This window comes from Cryptomeria japonica, chromosome 7 (genome assembly GCF_030272615.1).
Source record: "Cryptomeria japonica chromosome 7, Sugi_1.0, whole genome shotgun sequence".
NCBI lineage: Eukaryota > Viridiplantae > Streptophyta > Pinopsida > Cupressales > Cupressaceae > Cryptomeria > Cryptomeria japonica.
Window position 1 is genome coordinate 606,096,668 of NC_081411.1, and position 23,964 is coordinate 606,120,631.

At 36.6% G+C, this 23,964-nt stretch overlaps 1 protein-coding gene across 3 annotated transcripts in view; it reads left to right on the forward strand.

The window, feature by feature from the left end:
• LOC131043318 (protein DETOXIFICATION 44, chloroplastic) overlaps positions 1–23,964 on the forward strand; it is a 304,646-nt gene that overhangs the window by 211,234 nt on the left and 69,448 nt on the right. For all 3 annotated transcript variants that reach the window (XM_059207613.1, XM_059207612.1, XM_057976513.2), the window contains exon 8: positions 18,698–18,861. In XM_059207613.1, coding sequence (XP_059063596.1) covers positions 18,698–18,861 — 164 coding nt within the window. The remainder of the gene's footprint in view (positions 1–18,697; positions 18,862–23,964) is intronic.

Sequence of the window (23,964 nt, forward strand, 5' to 3'; positions counted from 1 at the left end):
TTGGAGATTCAAACTATCTTCCATAATTAGGAAATTTTGGTGGTAAGGGAATAATAGAGAGGACATGATGTTGGAATCTGATTTCAGTATTTGCGAATCTTGGAGATGCTGGTATATTGCTGGCTAATGTTATAATTTTATACGTTAAGTGGTGTATTGGTAACATAGTTTAAAAACTTGTACTCAGCAATAAATCAGTTGTACATAGTTTAAAAACTTGGATTCAGCAATAACTAAGCTGACCCAAAAAATTTAAAAATGTTGGGACTTGGCAAAAACTAGGGAAAAATTGGCAATAACTCAGCAAATTTATTGAACTTTTACAAATTTACATTTAAAAAAAAACTCTCTAAAAACACACACATTACTAATTTTCTTCATATATAAATCAAAATTAGAGTTCAATACATATCATTGACCAAAAATCAAGTCTTTAAACTTGCTTGATCTTCTACTTGTAAATGCCATTTTTTTCAGAAATTGAAATTGGAAATAAAGCCTAGCAAAAGATTTTGGCATGGTTGAAGATTAGTTTAGCTTCATTGGTGTTTTTATAGATCAAAGATGTAGAGTGATGTTCAATGGTTTGCTAGAGGATGGTCATTGTGCAACATGAGTACGGTAGATTAGTTGTTGAACTTCAACATAAGCTAAAAGCTTATGAGAATGAACAGGTCAAAAGGACTAAGTCACTGCAGGAGTTACAAACACTTTTGATTCCTAAGGTTGAAATTTTGCAGAGAGGTTACAAAGAGACAAAAGCTATTCTAGCTACACCGATGAGTAGAGTTGATGCCATGGAGGAGCTAGCTTGTTAGATAAGAACACATGTTGAGATAACCGACACTCTTTTGGAAACTTGGCACAATGACTTGCAGTAGTTAAAGTTATATTGTGGAGATGTTTTTTCTAAGATGTCATTGTAAAACATTTTGCACTTTTATATCGATATATGATAATTCAAATTTTGATGTATATTGCATTTATCTTTTATGTATTTGCTTACCTTTGTCATTGCTGTCAAAGGGGGAGTAGTACTATGAGTCAAAATTTTGAATTGTAATGGGGAGTAGTAGTATATATGTTTGTAAATTTTGTAATAGCATGCAAATGCTAAGGGGCAGTATGTGTCATGAGTTGAGTCAATTTTTGTATTGCACACTTAGACAAAAAATTTCCTAAGTGTTGCCATCAATGCCAAAGGGGGGGATTGTTGGCTTGATAATGATGTTTTGATGTAATAGGTTGAATGATGACTTGTTTTATGTTGTCATTGATGGCAACTATGTTTTGATAGTCATTTAAGTCTTTTAGGCCAACCGGTAAAGCATAACTGGTTAGGAGCCAGTTTATCAGTGAACCGGCAAATAGGACTTCAACCACTAAACAGGAACAAAATTGTATTCAAGCAACCGGTATGAGCGATCAACGAAGAGTTAGGTGATGCGGTTTTGCAGGAGTCTTGGAGATTGTATCAAGTAGCTATGTTTCACACCGCAGCGGCAGATTCAACAGGATGAGCGAGTTATGTTGTACAGAGCAGTCAATCATGAAGAACAACTAACCGGTAGAACAAAGTCACTAAGATCAATAAACCAGTAACGATTATGTTTTATTTTTGAATTGCTATGTCGGTGGCCGACATAAGTAAAGTGTGTAGTGCAAGTTTGACTAGATTCATTGAACCTACGAAATTGTTCCAAGGTTGTTAGCCAACTAAGTTGATGTTTATAAAAAGTGTGATGAGTTATGAGATGATGAGCGAATATTGAGAGTTTGATTGATCGGTGCACTGAGAAGCTCTGTATTGATGTGTTTTTGAAGGAAACTGAAGCGGATCTTATCAAGCACAGAGGTGCTACATGTAGATCACTTTACTATTGTTTTCCTAACAGTTGCAACAATCAAATTCCCTAACCGAGTAGGTCCTAATGGGCCTGAAATTGTAAATCCCCTAACAGGGTAGCTCATTAACTTGAGTCTAAATCCTCTTGTGAGGTTGCTCCTAACAGGGCAAAGCTTTTAACAAGGCTGAGGTAAATCCCTTAATTGGGCGACTCCTAACAGGGTTTGCTCCTAACCGGGCATATTTGTATGACCTTAACCGGTCAAAGATTTCTATTCTGCAGATAGTGAATCTTGTGGGTATTAACTCCCACCATGGTTTTTCCCTTTTGGGTTTCCACGTATAAATCTTTGTGTTATGTGGAGCATGATATATTGGGTGTAAGCTTATGTGGTGATATTTCTTTTATGTTTGTTAAGCTTTAAGTTATTTAAAGTGGTGATCAAATTTGTGTTATGGTTTTTGCTTGCACTGATTCACCCCCCCGTTCTCAGTGCCTTATAAGTTTATCAGTGCTTACATACATAATTGCTAGTTGTGAGTCAATTGTGGGCCAAAGAAACAATGAATAATAATAGTGTCCCCAAATGACTTCATTGAGGTCAATGTGCCTCAAAAAGTACATTTAGTTACAATACAAAATTACTTGTACGAATTCAGTCCTAGGATATGATAGCTAATTAAATGCTAAACACTAATGAAGTGTAAATATGACAAGGAGAGAAAATAAATGACTCTAGGAGGCTTTCTAGAGATACACTGTGGAAATTTTTACTTATTAGTAATCTTTGACATGTTTAGTAAGCTGGAAGTTTTAGTCCTCTCCAAGAAGATGGTGAGTCAATAGGAAGATTACAAATTATTCTAAGTCTAGGTGCATTATTGGTTGTGTTGACGTGGCTTTCAACACAATAGTTGAAGGAGTAGGTTGGTGCTTACTTGAAAGGGATTTTACTCCCTTAAGGCTCAGGTTTCCTTCTATGCCACAAGAGGATGTTTGTTATATCTAGGTCAATATAGACAAAGTGAATAGTCTACCTGTGTTAGTCCTTTGTATTGCCACCCTAGATTCACTTTTGCAAAACATGGTTAAAGCCTTTTCTCAATACTAATCATGACAATACAATCCAATTATTTTGTGAAAGTTCAAAATGACATGTCTTGAGAACTATTGATTTGAATGTGACTAATTTTATAGAATGTAAAGCTCAATTGGCTATAGTCTATTAGATTTTCTCTTTGAGTTCTGATCAAAATATTTGGTGAACTAAAATATTTGTAATAATAATTCAACATTGAAAGTTATCAATTGTAATGTTCCCAGTTGGGGATTGGATTATATGGCGTTCAAGTCCTACAAACAAACGTTAGTAGACAAACAATATGAAAGATAATTAAACATATGTATATATATTTATTTGTGCGATTATACAAGAAAGAATGCTATACGTTATTCTACCTGTTTAACAAACAGTGTTAACTGAGTTATCAAGAAAAAGGATACAATACTCAGTAGGACCTTACCTAGATTGACCCAACCCTCTATTGAGAAATATTTCTCAGTTAGGAGCGACCCAGGATGTCGCCCTCCTAAGGTCTCTATTTGGGATCTCTATTAATGAGTGAAATCATTAATGTTCTCAAGCTTGGTAGAGATCCCACCCCTGCTCAAGCTTCCCTATCTCTAACATATGCATATGGTTAACCTCTACAATATATATATTGCCTCTAAGAGATTCATTACGAAACTCCCTCTGGATTCCTATGAAAATGTTCAACGCAGTCACAGTAACCATGCTCTTCATATTTAATACATAAGTTACCTGTTGGTCTTGTTGACTAATTTGTAGAATCTGGATATTTAGTATACCCTCTTTCCTTCGTCACTACGCTTTGGGCGTTCGCACTGGGGTTTTCTTCCTCTATAGTTTACTGGCAACGACAAGGTGTAGAAGTGGCAACGCACTTCCTGCTCATTCGCCTGTATGCTGGGCTACACAGGTTATGCTGAGCTTTTCTCACGAGACTCCTTGCTGGTGGTGTTGACGTCTCCTGGTATACGCGCCTCTCACCCTTCTCCTTCTCTCCCCCTCCATGTTTCACAGATGCGTTATTCATATGCATCTTGGTTGCTCCCTCTGCGGTCATGACTCTGGTCGTGACTTTTGGATGTCACGACTTTGGGTTAAATCGATATGTTTGTTTTAATCAGACTTTTACGCATACTCCCATTCATTTTAATAGTTCGATTTATTTTTATTAACATCTTTCTTATCCTTCACTACTTTATTATTTAACCATTTAACTTAATTTATATTTTAATATTTAATTTTTACTATTGTATTATTTATTAGTTACTCTTTATTTTAAGAGAATCATGATTTATTGTTTATTGCAAATAATGATTTATTATTTAGTATTTTACATTTACTTGATTTATAATAATAATTATTATTTATCATTTATTATTATTTACAAATAACAATTATTTATTATTTATTATTATTTATTTATTATTTACTTGATTTATAATAGTAATTATTATTTAGCATTTATAGCTAAAGAGTAATGATTTATCATTTATTATAATTATAATAATAATTATTAATTACAAACAATAATTTAATGATTTACCATTTTAATTAACAATTACCAGGATATATCTATTAATCAGGGGTCATTGCAGTCCCTCCCTCTTGACTTTGCTTGTCCTCAAGCATTTTAAGAGTCTCTTCCTTCTTCCAAGTAGCATCTTCATTGGGTAGTCCCTTCCATTTGATTAGGACCTCTTTCACGGTTCGATTCCTCAACTTTTTCTCTCTAGTATCAATGATGACTTCTGGCTCTAGGATAAGTTGTCCCTCATCGTCAAGTGGGGGCAATGTTTCACATGGTACCACTTGTTGTCCCAAAACTCTTTTTAATCTGGATACATGAAATACATTGTGAATTCGGCTATCTTTGGGAAGCTCTAATTCATAGGCCACTTCTCCTACCTTCCATGTTACACGGTATGGTCCATAGAATCGTGGTTTGAGTTTCTCTGTCCCATTCTTTTTGATGGATGTCTGTTTATATGGCTGCAACCGCAAGAAGACTAGATCCCCTATTTCAAACGATCTCTCCACTCGTTTCTTGTCTATATAGAATTTTTGCTGATTTTGGGCATGATGTAAATTGTCTCTAAGTGCCTTCATGAGGTCAATATTCTTTTGGATAAACTCTTGAGTGCTGGGTACTTTGCTATCTTGGGTGTTCAATCCTCCAAAAAATGGGGCCTCATAATTGTATAATGCTTTGAATGGACTCATCCCTATAGACAAATGGTGGGTGGTATTATAACAATATTCTCCCAGATGCAACCATCTAATCCAACTTGTTTGTTGGCCCGTGACATAGTTCCTTAAGTACCCTTCTATCCATTTATTTACTATCTCTGTCTGCCCATCAGTCTGGGGGTGATAACTGATGCTTGGTGTTAATGTTGTTCCTGCTAACCTGAAAAGTTCTTGCTAGAACTTACTAAGAAATTTACTATCTCTATCACTTACAATGTTTTGGGGAAGCCCGTGGAGGCGGAAGACTTCTCTAAAGAATAGTTCTGCTATTTGTTGTGCTTTAAACTCTGAGGAGGTGGGGAAAAAATGGGCATATTTTGTGAGTCTGTCTACCACTACATAAATGTTGTCTTTCCCCTGAACCTTGGGTAATCCTGTTATAAAATCCATAGATATACTTTCCCATTTCTGACTTAGAATAGGGAGTGGTTGTAATAGTCCCGCCGGATGTGATAATTCTGTTTTATTTTGTTGACATGTCATGCATTCCCGTACATATTTGTAAACGTCCTTCTTTAGTCCCTTCCATGAGTATTTTTCTCTTATATGTTTGTATGTTTTATAGTATCCTTGGTGTCTGGCTAGAGGGCTGTCATGATACTCCCTTAGAATGGTATCTTTTATTTTAGATTGAGGGGTTAGATATACCCTACCTTTGTAGAGGATAACACCATCCCATACTCTGAATCCTTCACTGGGCATCTTCCCTTCCATAATCTCGGCGGTCAGGGGGTCTTTGGCGTATTCTGCTATTATATCTTTTTTCCAATCCTTTGTAATTTTAGTTATAGTGTTGATGTGAGGTCGTCGGGATAAGGCGTCTGCGGCCCCGTTATTCACTCCTTTAACATACTCTATATCAAAATCATATGATTGGACCCTACTCACCCATTTTTGTTGTCTATCATTTAGGTCCCTCTGGCTTAGGAAGAAACGCAAGCTGTTATGGTCTGTTTTCACCAGGAATTTTCCACATACCAGGTATTGCCGAAACTTTCCTGCGTGCATTATGGCCAACATTTCTTTATCATAGATGGAATAATGTTTCTCTATCCCTATGAGCTTGTGGTTTTCGAAGGCTATTGGGTGTTTCCTTTGCATAAGAACAGCCCCGATACCTTCCCCTGATGCGTCACACTGTAGTTCAAATGGTATGGAGAAGTCAGGAATGGCCAATACTGGGCATGAACTCATGGCTTCCTTGATTTGTTCAAAGGATTGTTGGGCTCCGTCACCCTATGAAAAAGCCCCCTTTTTGGTCAAGTCTGTGAGCGGGGCTGCTATCTTGGAGAATCCTTTTACGAATCATCGGTAATAACTGCATAACCCCACAAAACCTCTAAGTTGTGTGAGAGTTTTGGGCCTGGGCCATTCCTTGATGGCTCTGATTTTTTCTTCATCCACAGTTACCCCTTCTGCATTAATTTTATGCCCTAGGTAGAGTATTTCCTTAAGGCCAAACTCACATTTCGAGATTTTGGCATATAGTGACTTTGTCTCTAGTATATTCAGCACTTCCTCAATATGTTTGAGATGTTCCTCCCATGTTTTGTTGTAAATGAGAATGTCGTCAAAAAATATGAGAAGAAACTTCCTTAATTGTTGCCTGAAGGTCTGATTCATACAAGATTGAAAAGTGGCTGGAGCGTTCGTAAGTCGAAATGGAAGCACTAAAAATTCAAAATGCCCATAATGACATCTAAAGGTTGTTTTTTGCACATCTTCTTCCCTCATTCTGATTTGATGGTATCCTGACCTTAAATCAATCTTGGAAAAATAACAAGCACCATGTAGTTCATCCATCAGCTCGTCGATCCGAGGGATAGGATATCTATTTTTTATGGTTTTCTCATTTAAGGCTCTATAATCAATACACATTCTCATAGTTCCATCTTTCTTTTTGACTAACACCACTGATGAGGCAAAAGGACTGCTGCTGGGCTGAATGTGACCCATTTCCAATAGCTCCTTAATGGTTTTCTCAATTTCCTCTTTAAACTTGTGGGGGTGTCTATAAGGTGTGGTAATCACTAGTTTTGCTCCTAATTCAATAGAATGTTCAAAACCTCTTTTTGGGGGAAGGCCGGGTGGAATGTCACAAAAAACCTTTTTGTATCTTTCAAGGATGGGTTGGACGTCTATATGAATTCTCTATTCATCTAAAGGAGTTTTACCTAGTATCATACATTGAGCTACCCGTTCACCTTGATCATGTCTAAGGATTTTTTCAATTTTATTACAAGACACTAGCTTGGGACACCCATCCGGCATGCCTTTTAAGATTACTTGTTTCCCTTCATGCTCAAAACATATCTCTAAATTAGGGCTATCCATAGCGAACCGCCCCAAATAATTTATCCATGGCATCCCAAGGATAACATCATTCTGTATGTTTGCTATGTAAAGTATATTCAATTTCTATTGAAGAACAAGTTAAATACTAGCAATGCTATGTGATTGCAATTAATAATTTTGTGTCTAACAATTTTGATTTATTTATGTGCAGACTGTGGGAGAGAGATCATTTTATTATTTTCTATATCTTCTCCAAATGAATTCAATTGGTATATATATCATTTAGGCAACCAGTCAATAGGTGTATTGACCGGTCATGCCTTTTAGGCATGACCGATCAATGCACCCATTGATCGGTGCCTTTTCAATATACTTTTGTTTTATCTCTTAACATAATGCTATTTACATAATGGATCGGTTCACATATAACCCCGATAAACATATTGCATATCATAATTTGGATCGGTGCCTTAATGCACCCAATAACCAAAGTGCACATTGTATATTTGAATCGGTGCATATTTCATTAATTAACTAAAGTGTTTTACCAAGCAATGAAGCGGTGCTTGTTTACACCCAATAGCAAATACTGAATCGGTGCTTTATTAACAACAACATTTAGTTGAGGTTTGATGCACATAATATGTTACCAGATTTAACAACCTGATAACATATCAATATATATTATAGCAATCGAATGAATACCATTATTTTATAGCAATTTATCATGTTTCAAATCAGTAAGCAAAATATAAATGATAACAAACATATACGAGTATGGTTTACTTATCTTGCAGGAGCTACAATGCATTAACACTCCCTCTTAGCTCTAGAAGATAGGTAACCTGCATCACATTTCTCTTTCATAACCAAGATAATGTCAGTCATCAAAATCTATATCATGTGAAATATCATCAAAACATATGATATGAAAAATAAAAGAACATCACTTGAGCATGTTATATAAAGTATCACCTAAGCATGTGATACAAATATTTATCAAGATATCACCTAAACATGTGATATCTGTATTGCCTAAACATGCAATACTTTTAAGGATAATCCATATGAGAAGTGTTAAGTTCTCATCATATCCAAGTTGTGATAAGTGCAATAACATTTTATAAATGTTTCTCACAACACAGTCATGACACATCCATGACTTACCAGAGATCCAACATGATCACTGGTTGAGATATCACCTAAGCACGTGATATCAGTATTGCCTAAGCATGCAATACGAGGATAACCATATGAGAAGTGTTTAAATTCTCATCATATCCAGGTTGTGATAAGTGCAATAACATTTTATAAATGTTTTATCACAACGCAGTCATGGCACATCCATGACTTACCAGAGATCCAACATGATCACTGGTTTGACTACCATAAGATCGTCACCTTATGATGTCTACATACAAGTGTTCAGTATCTGAGAGATCGTCACCTCTTAGATATGAACACAGGTGGCAAAAAAACCAAAGATTGTCCAAACATGACAAAGAAGTTTACAAATTAAACATCTTAAATATATGTAAGTATAGATTACAAAGCAGATTACCTTTCTATCATACCTAAGCCCTTTCTGAAGTGATCAACCTTCACTCTGGAAAGAGGTTTGGTCAGAATATCTGTAGTCTGATCTCCTGTACACACATATTCTAATTTAATCACATTCCTGTCAACCATATCTCGCACATAATGGTATGGAATCTCAATATGTTTTGACCTGTCATGAAATACTGGATTTACAGAGAGTTTTATGCAGCTTTGATTATCACACTGAATAACTGTAGGTTTCATAGGTTCTCCAAACAATCCCACAAGCAACTTCCTAAGCCATACTGCCTCTCGGGTAGCCATGGAAGCTGCAATATATTCAACCTCAGTGGAACTCTGAGCTACTGAAGATTGTTTTATGCTGATCCAAGATATCATGGCTGAACCTAAACTGAAGCAGCACCCTGAAGTGCTCTTTCTGTCAGTCACACTGCCAACCCAATCTGAATCTATAAATCCATGTAGGTCTATGTCAATTTTCTCATATTTAAGACAAAGCTTTAGAGTACCTTGTAAGTATCTCGTTATATGTTTTACTGCAACTAGGTGTATCTCCTTAGGTTCACACATGAACTGACTTAGAGCATTAACAGCATGACAGATATCTGGCCTTGTATTTACCAGTTACATCAGGGACCCAATCATCTGCCTGTATTGAGTAGGGTCAGTGGGTTTTGACTCTGTTGCTGCTTCTTTAAGTTTATGGAAGCTGGTTTCCATAGGAGAGGTCATGGGCCTGCAGTTTAGCATTCCAAATCTCGTCAATATGTCCAAGGTGTACTTCCCTTGGTTTAGTACAATATTATCAGGATTCTGCCATACTTCCAATCCTAGGAAGTAATGAAGAAGCCCCAAGTTCTTCATATCAAATTCTGTGGATAGATCTTTCTTGCATTGATCTATTAGGTGATCATTTCCTGTGATTAATAAGTCATCAACATATAAAATCAATATTAGCATATCACCTTTATTTCTTTTGAGGTAGAGATTAGGATCTGCATCATTTTTAGAGAAACCTAGCTTTGAGAGATAGGTGTCAATTCTTTCATACCAGGCCCTGGGAGCCTGTTTGAGCTCATAGAGAGCTTTCTTGAGTCTACACACATGAGACTCTGCATCATGAATTTCAAACTCTTCAGGTTGCTCTAAGTAGACTTCTTCTAAGATCTCGCCATTTAGAAATGCTGTCTTTACATCCATCTGATGTACCTTCCACCCCTTTGCTGCTGCAATGGCTAGTACAGCTCTTACTGATGTATACCTGACAACAGGTGCAAATGTCTCTTCATAATCTATTCCTTCCTTCTCTGAGAACCCTCTAGCTACAAATCTGGCCTTGTGCTTTTCAATACTACCATCTGCAGCATGCTTGATTTTAAACAACCATTTAGAAGATACAACAGATTTCTTGGTTGGCCTAGGAACAATCTCCCAAACATCATTCTTCATAATGGATTGATACTCTTCAGACATGGCATCTTTCCATACTTGATGTTTGAGTGCATGTGATACATTGTTTGGTTCAGCTTTAGAGAGATCATTCATAAGGGCAACATAGTTGGTGAACTTATTAGGCCTCTTTCTTTCCCTGAAGGTTCCTGAAGGAGCAACTGTAATGTCCCCTTTTTAGTGCAACATGATATGGGGTGTCGTTAGCCTATTCTGACACGGTCCCGAAGGCTAACAAGGACATTGGTGGGATCCCGAGGTGTTTTGGCCTAGGTGTTTTCAGTTTCAGGCCAATCGGTGCTGCTTTGACAGGGTTTCTAGACACTTACTATTTATAGTAAGTTAGTCTCCAAGCAGTGACTTGGAATTTTTAGTGTTTCCCTGGTTGGCATAATTATCAGTAGAAAATATTTGAAGGCGACAATGATTTAAAGGGATTATCAACAAGGTTTTAATATTTAACGATAAAGTGTAAAGTTAAATTAAATATTTAACTTTATCGTTATATTATAAGGTTGGGAATATAAAGTAATGTTTAAAATATTAAAAGTTCCCTTTAATGTGTACATTGTGGGAAATAATATTTTATTCTAAAATGTATTATCCCACATTGAGGAAATGAAGTGTTTGCATCCAGGAAGAAGATATAAATGGAGGTTGAGAGCTCTCTTTTGGGATATGTTGGGGATGAGATTAATGTTATGCTGTTGGATTTCGTAGAGATCTGATTATTGGGCTTGGAGGACGGAATCCCTCTTTGCTAGCATTCTCTTCGCTGTTGAAAGACACAGTCAGGAGGATTAATGGTGTTTTCATTCAGGAAACACATTGGGCTTCATCTGGTGCTCTCGCATGAAGTTTTTACAGGGGTTGGAAAGTGCAGATTTGAAAATAGTGTTTTTGCTACAGTACCGCATGAATAGTGTTTTGCTACAGTGCCGCGTGAATAGTAAAAATGCTACAGTGCCGTGAATAGTGCAGCTACAGTGCGTGAAGAGTGTTTTCAGCAGGTTCTATACTTGTGGAGTTCAGGTTTGAATTTGTTTTTTATCATATGGTCTTTAATATTCTTCAAATCTGATTTGTATGCTTGGAGTTGGAATTAAATAAATACCATCAGCATTAATCTTCTTGTTTTTGGTATTTGATATGTCTGGTTGTTATTATATTGAGTAAACTTTGAAAGCTTTACAATAAATATCAGTTTATCCAATTTATCCTATTGCAAATCAAGAACCAAAAATCCAGTAGTCAGCTTGCAAGCCAACTGTTTGACAAAATTACACTAAGTAAAAAGGACAGATTTAGTGCCGAATAGGGGGTGCCCATTACAGCAACGAACTTCTGAGCTTCTGCTACAGTTTTGGTGGCCCATAGTGGTCTTTTCTTGAGTTTTTCTATAGGTGGGTTTTGTATTTCACCTATAGTTTCCTCAAGATACTCCCTCTGAAGCTCAGGAGTAGGATCTTCTACTAGGTTAGCAGTAGGATTATAGATTTCAAGTCTATTGTATTTTGGGCCCTTTTGAAGGCTAAATCTTCTTCGAAGATTACATCCCTACTGAGTTCAATATTTCTCTGCCCTTGTACATAGATTCTGTAAGCTTTAGAAGTTTCACTATACCCTACAAGTATTCCCCTTTTTCCAGAGGGCTCTAGTTTTAGTCTTTTCTCTTTAGGTACATGTATATAGACAGGACACCCAAATATCCTAAGGTGGCTAATATATGGCTTTGTTTTGGTGAAGACTTCCTCAGGAGTTTTATCTTCAAGGTGTGAATGAGGACATCTGTTTTGTATGTACACAGTAGTGCTAGTTGCTTCTGCCCAAAGATTCAAGTTTAGATTTTGATCTAGTATCATAGCTTTGGCAGCTTCTACTATGGTCCTATTTTTTCTTTCAGCTACTCCATTTTGTTGAGGGTTATAAGGTATTGTTAACTCCCTCTTAATCCCAAAATTTTTACAAAAATATTTAAATAGTTCTGATGTGTATTCCCCCCCATTGTTAGTTCTTAGGGTTTTAATTTTGTTTTCTGAGAGGTTTTCTGTTAAAGTTTTAAACTCTTTAAATCTACTTAGGATCTCTTCTGATTTTTTATATTTCAGAAAGTAGATCTAAGTCTTCCTAGAGTAGTCATCAACAAAAATTACATAGTACAAGAATCCCCCTAGAGAGGGTACGGACATAGGTCCACATACATCAGAATGAACTAATTCCAAAACTTTGCTAGTTTTCCTAGTACTATTCTGAAATGCACTTTTGGTATTCTTACCTAGGGCACATCCTTTGCATGCCTCTGAATGATATTGCTTCAACTTAGGTAGACCTGTGACAAGGTTTCCCATAGTTGACAAAGCTCTATAATTCAGATGGCCTAATCTCATGTGCCACACTTCATTTGCATTAGTAGCTTCATGGATCAAGGCTAGATTGGGCTCTATGCATAGCTCATACAAATAGCCTTGTCTTTGACCAATGACCTTAGCGTTCTTGATGGAGGATTTCTTTGGCCAAGCCAACACCTTGTTTTCCATGAAGGTCACTCTGTATCCTTGATCTTCTAGTGCTGATATGGAGATTAGATTTCTTCTAATGCCAGGAACATATAGTACCCCTTCAAGTTGTAATGACATGCCTGTCTTTAGTTTGATGGTGCAGGTTCCAATTCCTTTGACTGGATGTGATGAATCATCTCCGATGGTCACTTCCTCATCATCCTCCTCTATCATGGAGTCTAGTACTTCTCTAAAACACTGTCGATCACCCATGAGTTAGATTTGTTTGAAGCATGGCTTGTAAGTGCTGAGTAGAGGACAAAGTTCTCGGAGTCATTTTCTCTTTTGGATTTCCTCACTATGGCAAATGTGGCTTGCTTTCCTTTCTTTGGACATTTTGCAACATAGTGTCCGAATTTGTCACACCTATAACATTGAACATGTGATAGGTCTTTCTTTGAAGTGTTCTTGCCTTGATAAGCTTTTCTCTTCCTAAATTGCTTCTTCTTGTACTTCTTATTAGTGTTTGTATTTAGGACTTGCAAGTCTTCGTCTATATTCTTCTGTTTTATTCCTACCTTGTTCATTCTTGATTCTTCCTGTAGACAGTCATCTCTTAATCTTTCAAACTTGGGATATTTAGACCTAGCACTGATGCCTTGGACGAATGTGTTCCATCCACTAGGCAACCCATCTAGAGCAATGAGTGTTAACTCTTTGCTTTGGATCTCGTATCCAAGGGAAGCTAAGTCATCTCTTAGGCTTGATATCCGCATAAAGTAGGAGTTAATTGTCTCCCCTTTGTTCATATTGATATGATTGATCTCTCGTTTCAATGCCAGAGTACGACTTGCATTTGATATCTTAAATGTCCTTTTGAGTGCCTTGAACATTTTATAAACCGTCTCATACTTTTTAATGATGGGCATTATGTTATTTCTTACCCTATCCACTATTATTTTAATAGGCTTTTCATTTCCCTCAATCCATGTTGATTTGTCAGGTTCATCTTCTGGCTGTGCATTTTCAGTTTGAACATATAAATCAACTTTGTTTTCTCTCAAAATCATTTTGATTCTAAACTTCCAAGCTGAAAAATCTTCGCTACCTTCGAGTCTATCTTCGAATCTGATAGCGTTGGCCATTTTAGAAATGTGATGTAGTTTATAACTTTGTCCTTGAATTTATCAAAATCGAATAGCCTTAGGTTCGATTACCGTGGCTCTGATACCATGTAAAGTATATTCAATTTCTATTGAAGAACAAGTTAAATACTAGCAATGCTATGTGATTGCAATTTATAATTTTGTGTCTAACAATTCTGATTTATTTATGTGCAGACTGTGGGAGAGAGATCATTTTAATATTTTCTATATCTTCTCCAAATGAATTCAATTGGTATATATATCATTTAGGCAACCAGTCAATAGGTGTATTGACCGGTCATGCCTTTTAGGCATGACCGATCAATGCACCCATTGATCGGTGCCTTTTCAATATACTTTTGTTTTATCTCTTAACACAATGCTATTTACATAATGGATCGGTTCACATATAACCTTGATAAACATATTGCATATCATAATTTGGATCGGTGCCTTAATGCACCCGATAACCAAAGTGCACATTGTATATTTGAATCGGTGCATATTTCATTAATTAACTAAAGTGTTTTACCAAGCAATGAAGCAATGCTTGTTTACATCCGATAGCAAATACTGAATCGGTGCTTTATTAACAACAGCATTTAGTTGAGGTTCGATGCACATAATATGTTACCGGATTTAACAGCTCGATAACATATCAATATATATTATAGCAATCGAATGAATACCATTATTTTATAGCAATTTATCATGTTTCAAATCAGTAAGCAAAATATAAATGATAACAGACATATACGAGTATGGTTTACTTATCTTTCAGGAGCTACAATGCATTAACATGCTACATAAAAATCTCTTTTGATTGTATGTTTCCCCAAAGTGATTTCTACCTGAGGTACTGTTTTCGTACATTGATTTATGGATCCATCTGCAAGGGCGACCTTAAATCCTAGAAAGTTTTGGGTTTTTAGTCTTCTTTTTGCCACCAAGTGTTGGCTAATGAAATCATGTGAAGCGCTTGTGTCTACTAAGGCAACCACCTTCTGTCCTTTAAGAGTTCCCTTAATTCGAAAAGGTCTATTCATGTTCTGAGTGATGACTGCCAGTGATCCCTCTGTTTCGTCGGTCTTAGCCCTCTTGCTAAATTCTTCTATTTGGTTTACTCTGCCTCTCTTACATTGATGCCCTCTTTCCCAAGGCTCTCTACATTTGAAACATAAATTTTTCTTCATTAATTCATCCCTCTTTTGGCACCTATGTCCTGCACTCCAGGGCTCCATACATAAATAACATGGTTTCTCTAAATTGTTTTTCCTTGAATCATCTCTTCGGTAGGATGATTTGGAGGGGTAGACCTTTGTCTTTTCTTTGGATTGGTTAGACTCAACCCTTCTTGCTTTCCTGATAGCCTCAGCTAAATTTTGGGGTTTGAATGGTTTCACTATATTTTTGGTTAGGTCTTTAAGCCCCTCTATAAACATATGATTAGCCGCTTCTGGGATAGGTCAGGAATCATAACAGATAATTCTTGGAATTTGCTAATAAATTCATCCACTGTGCCAGTTTGTTTGAGGAGCACTAATTCTTGAAAATACCATTCGGAGTCTTTTTCGTCAAATTTGCTGGTAAGTTTTTGAGAGAATTCCCCGTAGGAGTTTATACTTTGATGACCTAGGGAAACAAGTCCATTATGCCACCATTCATGAGCTGCTCCTTCTAGATGGAGAATTGCAAATTGGAGGGCGTTCTCTTCTGTCATGGGGCTTAGAGTGAAATAGGTATTTAGTTTTTGTAACCATGCATGGGCTGTGAGTTTCCCTGATCCGTCAAAGTTGGGAAGGGATACTTTATTCACTTTGTGTTGGAGTTCTTTATTCTTATGCTTCTGGGGTGCTTCCCTACGCTTGTCCTCGCAGAAATCTCTAAAGGATACCACTTCCCTGATATGAGGATCTAGATCGGCATATGCTCTGGCAATGTCCTCAATGCTAATTCTGTGTTGTTCTACTCCCTCCTCTTCCTAAGATGGTTCATTGTGAGGTAAGAATTGGGGTTGAGGCACCCTGGACGTTGAGCATTCATTATTATTCTCTGAATGATTAGAGCTAGTATCCCTTTTAATGGTAGTATGCCCTTTATTGGTTGAGTTTGCCATAGATTTCAAAGCTTGTAGGATGGCCTGATTAGATTCTTTCGTCTCCTTAATCAGGGTGTGATTTGTTTGTTCCAAATAAGATCTCATCTCATTGGCGAATTCGTTCATGTTGGGTTTCGTCTTCCTCTGGTAGACTAACATAAACTCCATAGGATGGCAGGATTATGCTCTAATACCACTGTAACGTTCCTAGTTGGGGATTGGATTATATGGCGTTCAAGTCCTGCAAACAAACGTTAGTAGACAAACAATATGAAAGATAATTAAACATATATATATATATATATATTTATTTGTGCGATTATACAAGAAAGAATGCAATACGTTATTCTACCTGTTTAACAAACAGTGTTAACTGAGTTATCAAGAAAAGGATACAATACTCAGTAGGACCTTACCTAGATTGACCCAACCCTCTATTGAGAAATATTTCTCAGTTAGGAGCAACCCAGGATGTCGCCCTCCCAAGGTCTCTATTTGGGATCTCTATTAATGAGTGAAATCATTAATATTCTCAAGCTTGGCAGAGATCCCACCCCTGCTCAAGCTTCCCTATCTCTAACATATGCATATGGTTAACCTCTACAATATATATATTGCCTCTAAGAGATTCATTACGAAACTCCCTCTGGATTCCTATGAAAATGTTCAACGCAGTCACAGTAACCATGCTCTTCATATTTAATACATAAGTTACCTATTGGTCTTGTTGACTGATTTGCAGAATCTGGATATTTCGTATACCCTCTTTCCTTCGTCACTATGCGCTGGGCGTTCGCACTGGGGTTTTCTTCCTCTACAGTTTACCGGCGACGGCAAGGTGTAGAAGTGGCAACGCACTTCCTGCTTATTCGCCTGTATGCTGGGCTACACGGGTTATGCTGAGCTTTTCTCACGAGACTCCTTGCTGGTGGTGTTGACGTCTCCTGGTATACGCGACTCTCACCCTTCTCCTTCTCTCCCCCTCCGTGTTTCACAGATGCATTATTCATATGCATCTCGGTTGCTCCCTCTGCGGTCATGACTCTGGTCGTGACTTTTGGATGTCACGACTTTGGGTTAAATCGATATGTTTGTTTTAATCAGACTTTTACGCATACTCCCATTCATTTTAATAGTTCGATTTATTTTTATTAACATCTTTCTTATCCTTCACTACTTTATTATTTAACCATTTAACTTAATTTATATTTTAATATTTAATTTTTACTATTGTATTATTTATTAGTTACTCTTTATTTTAAGAGAATGAAGATTTATTGTTTATTACAAATAATGATTTATTATTTAGTATTTTACATTTACTTGATTTATAATAATAATTATTATTCATCATTTATTATTATTTACAAATAACAATTATTTATTATTTATTATTATTTATTTATTATCTACTTGATTTATAATAGTAATTATTATTTAGCATTTACAACTAAAGAGTAATGATTTATCATTTATTATAATTATAATAATAATTATTGATTACAAATAATAATTTAATGATTTACCATTTTAATTAACAATGATCAATGTGTCTTTGACAAATTTAAGTACCTGGATATATTTATTAATTAGGGGTCATGGCATCAATCTACTCTTATTTCTATATAATTACATCATATACATGAATGGGTATGTGTAGCTATTTCCTAAATTTTGGCAATGGTTGAATACAAAACCATTTCTATTTTGATTTTTTTGTTTGTTTTTTGTTTCCAATTTTGAGAAAGCCCAAGGTTAAAATGCAGTTTTGGATGATTACCATTTACTTTCACAAGCATTTTATCAAATTTTATCTGATGAATCAAGAGGTCATTTTATATATTCCCAATCTTTTAGAGAAATTTTCTATGCTATAGGTTGTCATTTTATGTGTATCTTGGCAAGGAATCATGTTTCTTTGGAGGGACATTTGAATCCCAACAACATTGGTTTGAAAAAAATATCGAAGTTAAACTAATTTATTGGCGATGGAGACATGCATATTTTGTTATTTGTTATGCTTGAAAGGTCTTTTACAATCTTTTTTTATGGATGATTTATAAATTTGGACCATACTAGCATTTCTGTTCATTTCTGTTCTAAGTTGTGTTCTTAACTGTACAGTATTTTAGTGACCAATCACCTAATCACTGCTGAAGCACGATGTTTTTGTATTTTTTCCCTTACTAATTTTGGATTTAATAATGCTAGATGCATTGTCAAACTGGATTAGTAACTATGCTAATTTCTTGTTTTATAGTTCTTAGGAGTCTTGTTCCTTTTGGAATAGACCAACTGGTTTCTGATTCAATCAACTCAAAAATAGAGTTGTTATTAACTTATTACACTCAGGATTGTCCTTAACTTCTGGTTTATGGAATAGTAAATTTAGTATAAGTAAATTGAGCAATCTTTATTCCTAGTATTTTTAAGACACATAATGTACTTTTCTTTTTAAATCCTGGCAGGTGGTCTTTTGCTTGGAAGGACTGTAGCCATACTTGTTACCATGACACTGGGAACATCAATGGCTGCTCGACAAGGTGCGATAGCTATGGCTGCTCATCAGATTTGCATTCAAGTTTGGCTGGCAGTATCTCTTCTTACAGACTCTCTAGCACTTGCTGGCCAGGTGAATATGAATGATTTTATGAGGATAGGAATTTTTAAAATTGATTTACATGATGCCTTTTGGCTTGCAAAGTCCTCAGTGAAGAAAGGATTATAGACATCATTTATATCAGTACTATAGTTGGTCAGTCATTTTGCATCAAGTCTGCATCCATCATGAATAAAATGGTTATTGTTAATGTCATGTAATGTTAATTGTCAGATTTGTATTTTTGGTTAGTCACGGTCAGTACCTTTTAGGTGGTTGGTCCAATCAACACACATATTGGGCCAAATTTTATACATGTAGTATGTAGTATGTACCATGAATTGGTCAGGTAGTTCTCCTATGTGTACATTCCCGTTTGTATTCTTGGTGTCTATAGTTGATGTTTGTTGCATATTATTATACAAATACATGTGAAGTGTTCCATTTATTTCTATGTTATTTTTTGTGTATTACAACTGTTTGGCTCATTATTGCACAACTACATGGTTATGCATTGGATAATGTGCCATCGTTCCATCCAACTAGAGAGAACTAAAGGATGATCAAGAGATTTTTTGGCAAGATAATTGGCTGTATGGAGTCCATGTAAAATCCCTATCATAAATTTTTGTCCCAAACTTGCCATATTGCTGATTTTATTTTGCAGACATTTTGTCAAACGCTTTGTGTTGCCGGGAATAATCGTTATGTTATGTTGTTATATTATGTTTATGTTGTCGTCGGTAATAATGAGTTACGGCGGTCAGTTAGTTAGCCGATGGGTAGGTAGTTGGAGTCGCGACGGTTGTGTCGCACCCCTTCGGGTATTATATATTGTGTACCTTTTCTTCGAAGTATGATCATGTGAGTCGTGTCAGATGTAATGTTATAAGCACTTATTGTACATGGACTGTGGAATTAATACAGAGGTTGGTTATTTAATATATTTCCATTATGTTCTGTGCATTTACGTTCTGCATTTAACCGTTTACCCGAGAGGGCAAACATTTGGCGCCGCTGCCTAGACGTACTCGGGAACGAAAGACACGGATGGCACACAGACACAATGGGCCTACCCGTTGGTGAAATAAACCCAGAGGCCGACGATGCCTGAACAGAACTTTACACAGGAGAAGACACGGCAACACGAGAATTTTCAATTTTGCTCCAGGTAGCCATTCAGACCTACGTCCGATGAGAGGCGGCGGAGGCAGAAATCCCACCAAGTGTCGTGTGGACAGCGCTGGAGGTTAGCCCGGCAGTAAACCGGTTGATGAACCACCTCCCCCGGTTGCTTGCACAGGCATCGCTGGCACAACAGGCCTGCCTGGAGGAGATTGCCCAGGAAGAGCGACGACAACAAATCCTGCAACGCTATGAAGAGAACAGCCGACGGGAAACAGAACGAGATGGTGCCAGGCCAGGAGGAAATTGAACCTTGTAATAATCCCGACACACTGCTGATATAAATTGTGGCCGAAAGGCAAAATAAAAATAAAAATAATAAAAGTTTTTTTGTGTACATGGCGTGTGTTTGCTGTGTATGGAAGTGACTTATGCCCAATAGACTAAATAAGGACAAAAATAAAAAGATACAGAGTGACGAATGGGAAGTGGCACAAACCGCGTTGAATCTCAGACAGCAAATAGAACGAAGGCGTAGGCTAAAGCAACTTGCCGAGGGACGACCGGCCGAGGGGTTGCTCGAAGGGAACCCAGGAGGTGTCACGGAGGTTGCGGAGGTAGAGATAGACGAAGAAAAGGTACACAATATATAATACCCGAAGGGGTGCGACACAACCGTCGCGACTCCAACTACCTACCCGTCGGCTAACTAACTGACCGCCGTAACTCATTATTACCGACGACAACATAAACATATTATAACAACATAACATAATGATTATTCCCGGCAACATCATCCCCCCCAAGAAAAGAAGTCGACTCCGACGACTTAATACAAAATAGAGATGAACGGCAGGAACTATTATGAAGAACTTCTGATAATAATCACTTAGAACAGATGTATCTAAAATTCTAGATCATTTATTCATCGTAAACTCATATCAACATTTAAAGTAATAGTTAAGACATTTTGTCTAACAGTTGGCAAACATTCAAAAGAGATGGAAACAATAGAAAATGAATAATATAACGTGCTGTTCCAGAAATCAGAATTACATAGACAAAGAGAACTTTATTTCTAACCTCACTATAGGCTGAAAATATTTGCAATAATGCCAAGATGATATGGGAATGTGAACAGCAGTAGAAACCCTTGATACAACACCAAAAATATCCCGTCAAGCAGCAATAGACTCTGTAACTATGTCCAAGGATGTTGTGCAGCTAGGCGGCCAAGCTTCAATATCATAGAAAATGCTCCAAATAGGACTGCAGCTGCTCATATGAAATCTCCAAACCCTTGTTCCAACCCAAATAGAGATGTCTAATCAAACTAGGGTTTGAAAACCTCAAAACTTCAAAGATATATTTAATGCTTTCTTGCAAATCCTTCAGATATTCAATCTTGCTCAATCTGCTACAAAACTTGTATCAATATGCACACTTGTTAACTCTAGATCAATTCACCTTTGAATCTTTTCTACACAAATTGACCTTGAATGAATCACATAGTATTGGCTGGGGAGGAATCTTTTGTTGAGTTTAGATCAGATTTGAATAGAAGGTAATTTTAAATTTTATTTGAACTTAATCTCAGTCTGATATTAATTTAAACTATGAAAGTTACAAATTTAATCTGCAGAATATATGTTGAATTCACTGTGAGTGAGTATCCTGAATTGCTGAGTGTCACAGGTTGTAGGTAATCCAACATATATGTAATCCGATCTGCAGTGTATGTGTGTAATTCAATCTTACTGACCACCGATTGCTGTAGGTTATTGACTTCCTTCCAGTTGAAGATAATTACGAACTGTTAACTATTTCTATATGCCACGAACCATGTGATCACTGACTGTTGTATATTGATTTCTTATTTTTATCGCTGTGTGTATATGTCACAAGTTGAATGTGATTCAATCTGTCACAGTATATGTAAATGATGACAGGCTGCAGTATCTTAACGACCTCTCCTAATATCGTTGTTATCATCCCTCCAAGGAAAATGCAGACTACTAATATACAACTATCGAGAGTTCTACATAAAGTCGTGACTCTATACTATCACACCTGATGGCTCTCCATCATCGGTTACAAACCAATTCACACATATGATTGGTTTTATAAACAAACCGATTTACAAAACAATCAGTTATGTAGAACTGATAATAAAACAAATTGATTATATGGTATAACCCGATAATAAACCAAACCGATTCAAATACCATTGGTTATGTGCAACTGATAACAAACACAACATAACCGATATTAACCAACCCGATTACAATAGAATCGGTTATGTAAAATCGATAGTAATCATTAACTAATTGCATATTTATTAAACGTCATATATGAACATTTAATAGTGTTTTCATTAATAGCCGGCCTACATAATTGTCTAAGGCCAATAGGCCAATTAGACAATTTTGTTGTCTCTGTCGACCCTAATGGAATCTGACCGTAGCTATTCTATCATCAACACTCCCTCTAAGCTAGAGAGGAATCCTTGTTAATTTCTGAGTCACATCACCTCATCATGATGATTGACCACAATGGCTACATCCATATGTGGAAAGGAAAGATATCACCTCATCGTGATATCAACCATCATGGCTCCTTCATAGATATCACTTCACGTGATATCAATCATTATGGCTTATCCATAGATATCACTTCATGTGATATCAACCATTATGGCATATCCATAGACATCACTTCACGTGACATCCACCATTATGGTTTATACATAGATATCACCTCACGTGATATGAACCATTATTGTGAGATGGTGAGATGTACAAGTGTTCATCATTGTGAGATCATCACCTCTCAATGATATTCACCATGGCTCATCTAGAGGATAAACACACAAGTACAATAAAATCATCACGGACTCTCTCACGTGATGTTTGTCATAGCATCACACACATGACATCCGCCATGAACCATATCAAAGGGTGTAGATAAAGGCTTTCACCTTAAGTCTCTCTCAAAGAGAAATGCAATAACAAGAGTTTACACTTTAAACATCTTATAAAGAGAAGAATACATTAGTACAAAAAATATAAACAAATCAATGATGCAAAGACTCAATCTCAGCTAGGGCTTCATTTTCTACCATACCAAGTTTACCTCGAAAGTACACAAACTTTATACTGAAGAGAGGCTTGGTGAGAATGCCTGTTGTCTACTCATTAGTACTAATCTATCTTAACTGAATAACATACCTTTCCATCATGTCTCTAACATAGTGATACTTGATCTCCACATGCTTTGACCTTTCATGAAATACAAGGCTGGAGTCTGCATCACTCTTGGTGTATTTCAAGCTCACCAAAAGTATTCATCTGTTCAGGAATATTATGACTTAGGAGTCAGCATATAAGCCTTCCAACCTACATACATGGGGCTCCATCTCATGAATCATAGTACTTTGACTGATCACTAGAGAAACCAACTTGACATGGTCCACTCCCTCTGAATTAATATGATCAAGATCCTCGGATATCAGTCAAGGCACATCCTCTTAGCTGCTCCCTCTATCACGGAAGCATCCCCTACTCACATGGTCCCAATCATGGAAGATATCTTGCTACAAGAGACTCTCATCATCTGGTATGATCCTCATACGGCTGGAAGTGCTAGATCCAAAACCACCATGGATCTACTGTCATAAGATCGAGCCCTAGGCAGGAATATGACCATCTTGAGATTTAGAACAAAACCTCCTTACAGTACGCTCCCTCTCACTGGAAGAGCCAGCTTGTCTCAACTTGCTTCGTAACCCTAGATGCTATCATCACCTGCACAAATGCTTCTATGGCTTTCACAAGTGAACTGTTGCATTTCTACAGGTAAATATTTGTTTTATTAAAAAAAATGGAAATGCAAAATCTTAGAAACTTCACTAAAGTCCTCTATATATTTCTCCTGAATTTTAATCTCTTCATCACAAATAGAACTTTAAAACACTCTATAATCTTTTTCAAATCAAAATATGAATCCATCTGA